Source organism: Crinia signifera, chromosome 9 (assembly GCF_055691185.1).
Source record: "Crinia signifera chromosome 9, ASM5569118v1, whole genome shotgun sequence".
NCBI lineage: Eukaryota > Metazoa > Chordata > Amphibia > Anura > Myobatrachidae > Crinia > Crinia signifera.
Window position 1 is genome coordinate 122,167,123 of NC_139225.1, and position 12,836 is coordinate 122,179,958.

Consider the following 12,836-nt stretch of genomic DNA (forward strand, 5'->3'; position numbering starts at 1 on the left):
TCACTATGACTTTCCTGACCTGGTGATCATTATAATCAGTATTATAAAGCCCAGCCAAAATTAACAGTACTATCTAGGTGATTATCACCAGAAAATACAGCTTATACAAGGAAATTTGTGCATAAAGATATGAATACTGGTGGTATTTGAATTAACCAGTTGAATCTCAGATCAATAACAAACACATTTACAAATAATAAAGTTTATTATAAAACTTACATGGGACAGGGGGGTCCCACGTTGTGAGGATTTAATTATCCTTTTTATTTAAATGTCCATGTATGTGTATGTGTATATGTATTGTGTCTTTTATTTCGCTTAATTTTACTGAGTATCAACTAAAAGTTACATTTTATCCTTTTTCTCTTTGGTGCACCACATAGAGACATTCTCCAGTTGTTTTTTGTCTCTTCAAAAACCATCATATTTTGCTTCTTTTTATTTCATCATCCAACAAGCCAGGACCATATGAATAATCCAGAAAAAGACTTTTATTCCATTAAAAAACAGGACATCCACCCTCCCACAGCACCGGACTTTCCTTTCCCACCCGGAATGAGAAAGTTACGGTCCAGGTCAAGCGTAGATGTCCCAACATGACCCTATCCAGGAGGACGACACATGTTGGATAGGCTCATGTTGGGACAAGTGGACATGGACTTAGAATTCACACTCCACACCCTGAGGAAGAACTTTAATAGTTTGAAACGCGTTGGTGTTTAAGGACGTTTTTTACTTTGGACTGAACCCCTATCCACTGGTGTGCTACCATCTACGCTTGACCTGGACCCAGGGCCGGCGCTACCCACTCAGCGGCTCCTGCGGTGCAGGGAGGCGCCGGGCTGAAGAGGCGCTCAGCCTCTCCCTGCACTACCACTCTGCTTCTGACAGAAGCACAACAACAACGCTGAGCTGACTCTACCGCATCTGCTACAGTATCTCTTAATTGTTCCCCATCGCGAGTCCGCCCAGGTTCCAGAATTGTTAGCAGTAGCCAGGACACCGCTGGGGCAGCTGCATTGTTGCTGTGCTTTGCGCTGCCTGAGTGACATTTGCAGCACATGCCTGGAGCTGCAGCTACAGCACGGACGAGCCCTGCATTCTCTTCACTGCCTGGGGTAGGTGTACTGGGTTGGCTGCATTTAATGGGAACTCCATGGCAAGGAGCAAGAAACCCCTGGCAACGAGCATGTATCTCCTGGCAATAAGCATGTAGGTAATATGTAATAGGCATTACGGTGTGTGGTATAAAATGTAGTAGGCATTATAGTGGGTGATAACATGTAGTAGGAATAATGGTGTATGACAATGTGTTATGGGCACTACAGTGTGTGGCATAATGTGTAATAGGCTTTACGGGGTACATTTTGCCGTGTGCATAAAGCGCGCTCTATCACTGGTTTTGGTATGTGTGTCGGGGGGAGAGGGAAGTGGGGGACAGGGACAACAATTCCTTTTCTGGCACAGGGCACCAAAATGTCTAGATATGGTACTGCTGCTGCTTAACCCATTATATGTTTTTTTCAGTCTGCCTTCGGCAAATGCTGAGGGCGCAATTTTTTAGTTTGCAGTGGGGGGCCAAACACCCCAGCACGGCCCTGCCTGGACCCTAACTTTCTCATTCCGGGTGGGAAAGGAAAGTCCGGTGCTGTGGGAGGGTGGATGTCCTGTTTTTTAATGGAATAAAAGTATTTTTCTGGATTATTCATATGGTCCTGGCTTGTTGGATGATGAAATAAAAAGAAACCTTTGGATGAAAATAGGGCACTGCCCCTCGGTGAGTCTTAGTATTTTTATTACATGTGTTGACAGCTTGAAAAGAAACTGTTACGGGAACTTCTCCTAGCTTGACTAGGTGAGTCTATCTGGGATTCAGTATCCTTGGAATGCTAGACACAGACCTGTATTATTGAGAAAATTGTGTTGTCTTTTCTTTCCCCTACACGTTTGGAGAATACCATTCTCCCCCCACTTATATTAAGGGGATCAAGAAAATTTCCGGAGGTAGGGCTGAGGAGCTCCATATCTTGGTGTCTTTTATTGAATATTGGGTACTCTTTACCTAGATGGGCGCCAGCGATTGAAATCGCGGGCGTCGGGGGTAAAAATCGCGGTCATCGCGGGTAAATCGGGATGGCCGCGATGCCCGCGATGACCGCGATGACCGCGATTTTCCCATAGGGAACAATGTTAAAAAGGCTGATTGACCGCGATTTTACTGTTAAATGCCTCAATGGACCCGATTTGGCCATAGGAATCAATGTTAAATGGGCCACAGAGCCCAAATAGGCACAATTAACCCTTAAATGTCCCCCCCAATTTTTAACGCCACCCCACGATCCACGCCAACCCGAAGCGTGGCGAGCGCAGCGAGCCCGCGAGGGGCGGCGGTACGCGTCCTCCGACCTTTTCATGCCCTACTATCCACTAGGGCGTGGAGTGAGAATAGAATAGTGTGGCGAGCGCAGCGAGCCACCGAGCCCGAAGCGTGGCGAGGGGACGCGGATACCTTCACAGGTAGACGCGTCCCCTCGCGGGCTTCACAGGTGTCCGCGTCGCCACGGACACCTGTGAAGCCCGCGAGGGGACGCGTATAACTGTGAAGGTATCCGCGTCCCCTCGCGGGGCTCGCTGCGCTCGCCACGCTTCGGGCTCGGTGGCTCGCTGCGCTCGCCACACTATTCTATTCTCACTCCACGCCCTAGTGGATAGTAGGGCATGAAAAGGTCGGAGGACGCGTACCGCCGCCCCTCGCGGGCTCGCTGCGCTCGCCACGCTTCGGGTTGGTGTGGATCATGGGGTGGCGTTAAAAATTTGGGGGGACATTTAAGGGTTAATTGTGCTTATTTGGGCTCTGTGGCCCATTTAACATTGATTCCTATGGCCAAATCGGGTCCATTGAGGCATTTAACAGTAAAATCGTGTCCATCGGGCCTTTTAACATTGATTCCTATGGGAAATCGGGAGCATCGCGTCGCGGGCATCGCGGGTACATTTATGGCCGGCCGCGACGCGACCGACACGATTTCCATGTTTAACATGGGTTTCAATGGGAAATCGCGGGCATCGCGTCGGTCGCGTCGCGGCCAGACATAAATGTACCCGCGATGCCCGCGACGGGCGCCCAACTAAGTAAAGAGTACCGAATATTGTCACTTGGTACTGTTTTGTATTTTAGCTCATGTATTGCACTTTTTTATGTTTCAGGGGTTGCCATGACAGCAATATACACACACCCGACAGCGCCTACTGGCGCGGGTCGCATTTACTGTGACGTCACCCATCGGTGACTCCGTTCAGCAGCGTGGCAGCCTCTTCACTGTGGCGGGGGATGGTATATAGGTAAGTCATTTGTACTGTACTGGTTGAGCCTGAGGACGAGCAATAAATGCTTGAAACGTTGCTTTGAACCTATGTTGACTTAAGTGTCATTTATTGATTGAACCTACCAAAGCCCGCAGAGTGCCTATACCATTTGTCTGATATATATATATATATATATATATATCTACATGCACGGGACGGCGGCACTCACATTCAGCAAATAAACTGAGACCACTCAGTGCTTGAATATTAACGTTTTCGGTTTACTTAACCGTCATCAGATATAAAGCAAAAACTGTGTTACTCACCTAAATCAGCTGTTGAGCAGAAGCTATTTTGGTTTGTTTATACCATACTAAGGATTAATCCTGAATCACTTCAGAACGTTACTCCATATACTATTCCACACCTGGTATAAGAGATTGGTGTTCTTACACCACAGTAAGGAGTAATCCTGAACTCCTTCAGAACGTTTTTTCATCTATTGTCCTACGCTTGTTATGCTGACAAGCATTATGATTGAGATCTGTTAAAGATCCACTTCTCCATGTTCTTTCAAATGAAAGCTGTATTACACTGTGACTGAAAAAAACATTAAGTTACCTATTGACGGTTACCCCTGAGGAAGTCGTTTTAACGGCGAAACGCGTTGGGTTTTGTGTGTACTGACCGTTATAGAAATCCATGACTCCATACAGATGAAAGAATTTTATTGTCATATTTTATCTGTTTTATATTAAATTTGTTGTACCGTGACCACATTGTCACCATTTGTGCTATTGGTGGTGGATACACTATAGGAGGGCGCACTTTGTACATTGTTTGCTATCTCTCCTTTTTCCCCCACTAACAGGGGGGACACACTTAGTTGCTGCCCATACATTTTCTGTAGCGCATTGAAAGGGTACCCTCTCTATATATATATATATATATATATATATATATATATATATATATATATATATATATATAACCTGCAGTTAACCATTGAGCAGTGACATGAAGGATTATATTTAAGCAAAAATGGGAGAAGTTATAGTGGATGTAGCTTTATAGTACATTGGTGAGTGGTAAGGCAGGACAAGTCTGAGTTAGACGCAAGTGTTGGTGTGCTTTTCAAACATACATTGACAATGTTATAAGTAACATATAGTATAGTGTAAACCACTGTGTGTGTGTCACCATCATAGTATTTATTTACATTTGGAAAACTGAAGCCTATGTAATTGTGTGTATGTATGATTTATCATGCTGTAGGTACTTTGGATTGAATTTAGGTATCACAATGTAAAATGTCAACCTGATTATTATTATTAATGTTTAACCCCCTTTAGCATGCCCACAGATGACCAGAGGGAAGTCAATGAGGGCGTCCGCGGGGCTCTCCGCTGGATGAGGGAGCACATGCTACTCCTGGCTGCTGATCTGCAGGACCTTTCCGACCTTCTTCTTTAAATTTTTTTTTTTGGTTTATAAATAAATTGTTATTCCCAGTTAGAAGTTGTCTGTGTGTTTTTGTGTAATTTTACAGTATATGTGTAAATAGTGTAATATATTTATCACTTGCAAAAGGTAGATAATGTATATAGACGTGTGTTTGCATACAAGTGCTATAAAGTAAAGGGTAATGTAAAAATGGTGTTGAAGGTGTGTTGGTGTGTATGTGTGTGTTTTAGCACAGCAAGGTAAATTACCTTTATTGTAGTGTGCACATCCTTGCTTGACACAAATGTAATATAATTGTAGTCCAAATAACATTAGGCAAAATACATAATACACACACACTGTGATTATAACTGTAGGTAAGTGAGCTTTAGTATGTGTTACTAATAATTTGCACAGTGTAGAATATTGCATTTGCCCTTCTATTTATATATAATATGCATACATAAAACATAGGTAAAGGGGTAATAATGAATAAATAGCACTTCACATGATGTAAGGGTTAATCTAAAGTGCTAATAATGTGTTTAAGTATCCATTAGGAATTAATTGATTACAATTAAAAACAATCCATTTTTTATGATGTTGCCTAATTGCATAAGTGTGTCATGTAGCAGATGTATGAGTTCCAAATAGAGTAGTGAGGTTTGCGGAAATACACCGTATCGGTGCGTACGGGCAGCTTTCCGTCCGTTCGGATGCTGTAAGACCATGCAGAATCTTTGTGTTCCTACCGCACACGCACGTTTTTGATGTAGTCCGAAAACACACCCTCTTCTTAGAGAGTCCGTCCGACCGAATGCGGACGACCTGTGGGCGTTTGTTCTTACAATGTCCGCACAGCGTGGCGTTCAGTCAGTTCCGAAAGAATTCGGAGCGGACCGCACCAACCAAAATAAGGCCCTAAGTTCCAGCATACCCAAGACTGGCAGAGAATGATGTCTTACCAGGACCTGTAGTGCACTACCAAAGAAATAAAACACAAATGTTATAAAAACAAAACACTGATACTGTGCTAAAAATATTTTATCAATTAAACAGATCGAATTAAAAACCTTTGTTATTGCCGGGTTGCTGTTTGGTTGACTCTGGTCAAGGTGCGGTGTGAAAACACCAAACCTGATCAACCGAATCAACCAACCCAGCAATTCAACCAGGGTTTTTAAAAAGGGTCAAACCCAGGCCACCCTGTGTATAACAGGCAACCCAGGTTTAGTGTGAAAGTGCTGGGCATTGCGATCTAAAAGCAGTATCAGTCTTCCTGTTTTTAATCTGATGGAGATAAAATATAGTAAAATAAAAAATAAATTGGCCTAGGCTGTCATCTACATTTGTGGCTTTTGGAGCACATTAGCGGTGCCCAAGTGTTTTATTCTATTCCCATTGACGTAAAAGTTAGAAGCACAAAAAAGGATCCCCCTTTGATCCATGTGTATAAATTATTGTTAAAAGATCATACGGTACTTGTGTATTAACAGCGAGCAGAGAGCCACCGAGCCCGAAGCATGGCGAGCGCAGCGAGCATTATGTTACATGTATTACGCGTACGCTCGCCACGCTTCAGGCTCGGTGGCTCGCTGCGCTCGCCACACTTTATAAAATCAACTCCACGCCGACGTGGGTAGTGGGGGTATGAAAAGGTCAAATGGATGCGTTCCGCCACCCCTCGCAGGGCTCGCTGCGCTCGCCACGCTTCGGGATGACGTTGATATGGGGGGGGACCTAAATAAATGACATGATATGTCATTTAATTGTATACCACATTAAATGCCATTATAACATTTAAAATCGGATCCGATATCGGATCCGATTTTAAATGTTATAATGGCATTTAATGTGGTATACAATTAAATGACATATCATGTCATTTATTTAGGTCCCTCCCCCCAATATCCACATCATCCCGAAGCGTGGCGGCGGAACGCGTCCGCCCGACCTTTTTCATACCCCCACTATGCATGTTGGCGCGGAGTTGATGTTATACAGTGTGGCGAGCGCAGCGAGCCACCGAGCCCAAAGCGTGGCAAGCAGACGCGTATTATGTTACATGTATTACGCATCCCCTCACGGGGCTCGCCACGCTTCGGGCTCGCTGCGCTCGATACACTATATATAATCAACTCCTGCTGACGTGGATAGTGGGGGTATGAAAAGGTCGGGCGGACGCGTTCCACCGCCCCTCGCAGGGCTTGCTGCACTCGGCACGCTTCGGGATGACGTTGATATTGGGGGGGGGGGGCCTAAATAAATGACATTATATGTAATTTAATTGTATACCACATTAAATGCCATTATAACATTTAAAATCGGATCCGATTTTAAATGTTATAATGGCATTTAATGTGGTATACAATTAAATGACATATAATGGGTCAGATTCTCTAAGCTTCAAAAGTGATAAAATGGAGAGTGATAAACAGCCAGCCAATCAGCTCCTGTCTGACATTTTTCAAACACAGTCTGTGACATGACAGGTAGGAGCTGATTGGCTGGCTGTTTATCACTCTCCATTTTATCACTTTTGAAGCTTAGAGAATCTAGCCCAATGTCATTTATTTAGGTCCCCCCCCCCCCCCCCCCCCCCCAATATCGGATCTGATTTTTTCATCTGACAAGATTTTTTTAGTACACAAAATACAATATCGATATCGGATACGATTTTTTCATCGGACCCAATTTTTTGAACGTATACAAGCTTTTTGATTTATTCACTGACAGAGAGCAGTGAATAAATGAAATAGGAAAATCGTATCTCATCGCATCGCATCGCATGCCATACAATAATGGCATGCGATGCGATACGATTTTACTTCGCAAAATAGCCCACTAAGCTATTTGCTTAGTGGGCGCCGTGCTATTACACAAGTACCGATCATACTGTAGGTGATTGAGTGTTTATGTTAATATGAGGGCATGCTGATGATTGTAGTTCTACAAATTGCTGCAGTGGTGGATCCAGGGTGGGTGGGGCACTCAGGCAAAACAGACCGTCAACCTTAACAGAGCCTGTAGGCACTAGGACCCCCTGTGGCTCCAAACAGCAGCTCCTCAGAGAGCTCAATCAAGACCTCTCTGTGCAGTGTAATATCGGGAGCTGATTGAGGGGGAGCTGTTGCACAGCATCCAGTTCCTCTTATGCTGTTATAACTGCAGAGCTTCTGGTCATCGGTCCTCCATCCAGCTCCTAGTCAGACAGTGGCAGCCTTACTCTTAGTCAATGTCATTGGTGTGTACCGGGCAGGGCCTGCGGTGAGCCATTACAGCTATAACTTGTTGGAGAGTGTGGGGGCAGTCAGCTGTGTGTGTGGGGGGGGGCAGTCTGCGATGAGCAGTGAGCGCTAATGTGCACTCCATCATCTTCACTTGATCTGCCACTCATCTACTGGTAGATGAGCATGTATGCTGGTATTAGATGTTCATCCATTATCTGCCATCAATACAGTGGGTTTTAAACTATTAATTTAGGTGCTGTGTCCCAGTGAACAGGGGTGCTGAGAGGGGGGGGGGGGGGGGCAGGTACAGTTTTCCCTGGCCCAGGCCTGTCAGGGGGGACAGTCCATTGCGCAAGCCTCCCGCATCCAGCGGTTATAGAGGGCTGCTATTTTTTTTGGAAATGTCCAGCTGCTGGCTGCAATACTCAATAGAGGTGAGCTCCTGGGCCCAGGAATAGATGAATCGCAGCATGGTAACCAGTGGGCCACTCTCAGACTCACCTTCAGCTGGCACGCTTTTACATGGCAGCGCCACATGCATACCTTCACAGAAAGGCGCATTACGTGGCCGTTCGCGCAATTCTGCGCCACCGGAATTTTACATTGCAGTGATTTCTGAGAGGATCTGACAGGGGGTGGGAATGACAGGGAGCGGGAAAGGGAAAATCGCATCATACTATAACGGAATGCGATGCGATTTCACTACGTTCGCGTACATAAGAAAACTGGGCGCCCTGCTAGGAAACAAGTACCAAAAATTCAAATGGGGTTTAACATCTAGGCAACACCCTCTAACGGGTCCTGTAAAAGGTTTAATCACTGTAAGAACTCCGGTAATACTACGCTGCCCTTCAAATACTCACATTTAACCTTATTGAGTAGGAAATCCGTATCTCTGCCCCATGGTGCATAGAATCCGACTGTCACGGGAGAGACCGTATTATAGAGAGCCTTGGCCAGGGAATGGCAATAGATGTCCTCCATGCTCTTGAAATCTTAAGAAAGATTAAATGGAAATAACATATTAGGAAGTCACATAACTTTACTATTGTTTACAAACTATAATTTTCAGCGCTGCCACTAGGAATTTTGGGGCCCAGGACTGATTTTCAGTCCGGGCCCCTCTGCCCCCCCCCAATCTCCCCCCTCACACCCCCCCCCCCCTTTCACTTACCACCAGACTCCTTCTCTGAGTCTATCATCCCCTCCTGCTGAATGCATCAGTGCCCGAAGCACAGGTTTCTTCAATGCAGGACACCGGCGGCCAATTAAAATGCAGCACCGGCTGGTGAGCCAATCAGAGCTTATGTACCGGCAGCCGCTCTGAAAAGCCGGTGCAGCTTCGGGACTTGCACAGGGTTGTGGTGGGCAAAATTAGCTGCCCGGGCCCCTCCAGAGGCCGGGGCCCGAGACAGCTGTACCCACAGCACCCCAGTCTATCGGCGGCCCCGATAATATTACACATTCAATATATAGTAATATACAGTATATTGTGTCAGAATCAGAACTGGTTTTATCATTATGTATAGCAGATACTGGGGGAAATTTACTCATTAGAAATGGCTCCAAATTCACCTATGCTTAGCTATTTCTGTCCACATACGACCGTATATCTGTATTTTCTGAATTTACTATGGTCGATATACAGTCATTCATATTCTTTTGACAAGCATATTCATATTCCTATTCAGGAATACAAATGCATATGCCATAGAAAGAATACGACTAGGCAGGGCCGTAACTAGGGGGGGGCTAGGGGGTCACGCGCACCGGGCGCTGGAGGCGGGGGGGCGCTAGGGTGAGCAGCGGCAGCAGCGGGGAGCTAGCGCCGCAGACATATGTGGCACCCCAGACCTTTGCAGGGCACAAGGAGGCGTCCCCAGGCTGATTGACAGCACTGGAGGACGAATGGGAGGCGGCAGGAAGTGAGGCGCGCGGTGTGTGAGGAGGAGGTCGGAGTTCAGCGCAAGGGGGACGGCCTTGACTCCGCGCGTGTGAGGAGGAGGGAGAAGAAGAGGACGGCGTGGAGGAGACCGGAACTTCTAGCCCCGCCGCACAGAGAGAGGGAGACACGTCCAGCCTGGCATCCAGCAACCAGGGGGGGTGACTGAGTGCGGCAACGCTGTGGCGCCCGCACTAGTACGCCCTCTGGCCAAAGACGGAGGGGACCCTGCTGATCGAGGGACGGAGCTCCAGGCGGTGTGGAAGAACAGCCGACCAGTGACTGTGTGGGAAGAGACGTGACGGGCAGGAGCCTGAGACGTGATCCTGCCATCAGGTATTCCTCCAAGGAACCCATCCCACACCTACCATCCCACCCGGAGTGTCTCCCGCTTGGGCCGCACTCCAGCTAATACCCCACCTGAGGGACCAGAGGGGAACAGGCCCAGGACCTGGAGGGCCATTAGAGTACCTGCCGCCACTGTGGAGCCCCATTCCACCTTGCCTAACTAAGGGGAACTATTCAGGCCTGTATTCTGCCCCTATTGGGAGATTGCTCCCTTCCCCCATGTGTGACACCTTGTCCCCTGTTACTCCCTTCCTCTGTGTCTGTGACCCTATCTGCCCCAATTTCCCTGGTGTCTGATCCCCTCTTCCCCTTATGTGTGTGTGTGACACCTTTTACCCAACTAAAAATGTGTAATGGGCATTACGGTGTGTGGTATAAATTGTAATGAGCATTACGGCATGTGATATTATGTGTAGTGGGCATTATGGTCAGTGGCATTATGTGTAATGGGCATTACAGCATGTAATATTATGTGTAAGGGGCATTGCAGTGTGTAAAATTATGCGTAATGGGCATTAGCGTGTGTGGCATATGTAATGAGCATTACGGTGTGTGTCATTATGTATAATGGGCATCACAGTGTTTGGTATAATGTGTACTGGGCATTATGGTGTGTGCTATAATGTGTACTGGGCATAACGGTGTGTGCTATAATGTGTACTAGGCATTATGTTGTGTGCTATAATGTGTATTGGGCATTATGGTTTGTGGTTTAATGTGCTCTGGGCCTTACAGTGTGTGCTGGAATGTGTACTGGGCATTACGGTGTGTTCTATAATGTGAATTGATACTACTATGTGACCACACCACTCCCCCCCCCCCCCCCCCCCCCCCAAAAAAAAAATGCCCTAAATTTTTAGTGCGCGCCTTTGGCGCGCACTGTCCCTGTTTAATGTCACCCTTCTGCTGTCTGTAAGCACATAAATGGCATCTGATTAATGTTTTTCTTTCTGTGCAAAACCAAATGCCAAATGTGTGCCTGCTTCTGAACGGGATGCGGTCATCTATTAGAATGAACTTAGGTCTACAGTCATTAGGTCGACCCCACTAGGTCGACTGGCAGGAAGGTCGACCTGACTTAAGGTCGACATGGGCCAAGGTCGACATGACTTAAGGTCGAATTTGCATAAAGGTCGACATGAGGAAGGTCGACTGGTCATAAGGTCGACATGGGTTTTTCACTGTTTTTTGAGCCGACATGTGCCGACAGGCGGTATTTCATGCCCTACCATCCACTAGGGCATGGTGGGAGAATAAAATAGTGTGCCGAGCGCAGCGAGGCACCGTGCCCGAAGCATTGCGAGCGAAGCGAGCGATGCGAGGGTCCGATTCTCATTGCCAACTGTGTCCATGTCGACTGTGTCGACATTCGGATCAAAAAACAGTGAAAAACCCATGTCGACCTTATGACCAGTCGACCTTCCTCATGTCGACCTTTATGAAAATTCGACCTTAAGTCATGTCGACCTTGGCCCATGTCGACCTTAAGTCAGGTCTACCTTCCTGCCAGTCGACCTAGTGGGGTCGACCTAATGACTGTAGACCTAAATGCAGTCTGACGAATGATCCCATTCCTTCTGAACAACAACAACAAAAAATTATATATATATATATAATTTTTTTTTTGGGGGGGGGGGCACTAAATGTATGTCTTGCCCCGGGCACCAGAAACCCTAGTTTCGGCCCTGGACTAGGAATCACTATTCAGTCGACTGGTGATTTACTAACCAGACATATGTAATATAAGTGCAGTAATTGCTGCGAAAATATGCGTGGAAAATACGCCTCATTTTCCAGCCTGCAAACATCACTCAGATCGTTGCAGGCTTCAATGTGTAAAAAATAGCATAGCTAAATAAATAATTAAAAAACCCGATGCGCGGTTCCCCCCCCCCCCCCCCCCGTCCCGCAATTACCAGCCCCGGGCTCAAAGAGCCGGTCCTGGTGCCACATATTCAGGGGTAAAAAGAAGTTGGGGTCCCCCTGAATTTCTGAAACCAGCACCGGGCTCTTGGCTCGGCCCTGGTTCCCATAATATGAGAGACAAAAGGAGAAGGGGTTCACCATATTTTGAGAACCAGCAACAGGCTCAAACAGTCAGCAGGGTAATACCACAGCCGGAGGAAACTCTGTATATTAGTTTCCCCAGCCAAAGCTAGCTGGTCAGTCTGGTCAGGGACCCTGGGGGAGTGGTAATTCCCTTAATAATCGGTCTCCCCTCCCAAAATTAACGCTGCCCGGCCTGAAGCCAGGGGTTGTCCCCAGTGCCCCAGAGTGGAGGGCACCATGCTGATTACAGTGTAAAAAATAGATTAAACCATTGTACATTGTTGTGGAACTATAAGTCCCAGCAAGCCTGCACCACATGCAGGGACTTGGAGAACCACAAGTCCCAGCATGCGGGGCATTAATGGGCCCACTGGTACTAGTAGTGTAAATATATTATTACATACAAAGCCCATACATACTTATACTTACCTTGACCTGAACAATCTGTCCCCTTCTCCAGTAGTATTCAAGTTTGGGGTACCTGCAGAAGGAAATTATACTTACCAGCTCCTATGGTG

General features: G+C 46.6%; 1 protein-coding gene across 1 annotated transcript in view; it reads right to left on the reverse strand.

Annotated features, from left to right (window-relative positions):
* LOC146036907 (kinase D-interacting substrate of 220 kDa B-like) overlaps positions 1-12,836 on the reverse strand; it is a 46,051-nt gene that overhangs the window by 15,292 nt on the left and 17,923 nt on the right. Inside the window, 1 exon segment of the mRNA XM_083160751.1 lies at positions 8,843-8,974. Within this exon segment, the coding sequence (XP_083016877.1) occupies positions 8,843-8,974 (132 nt within the window).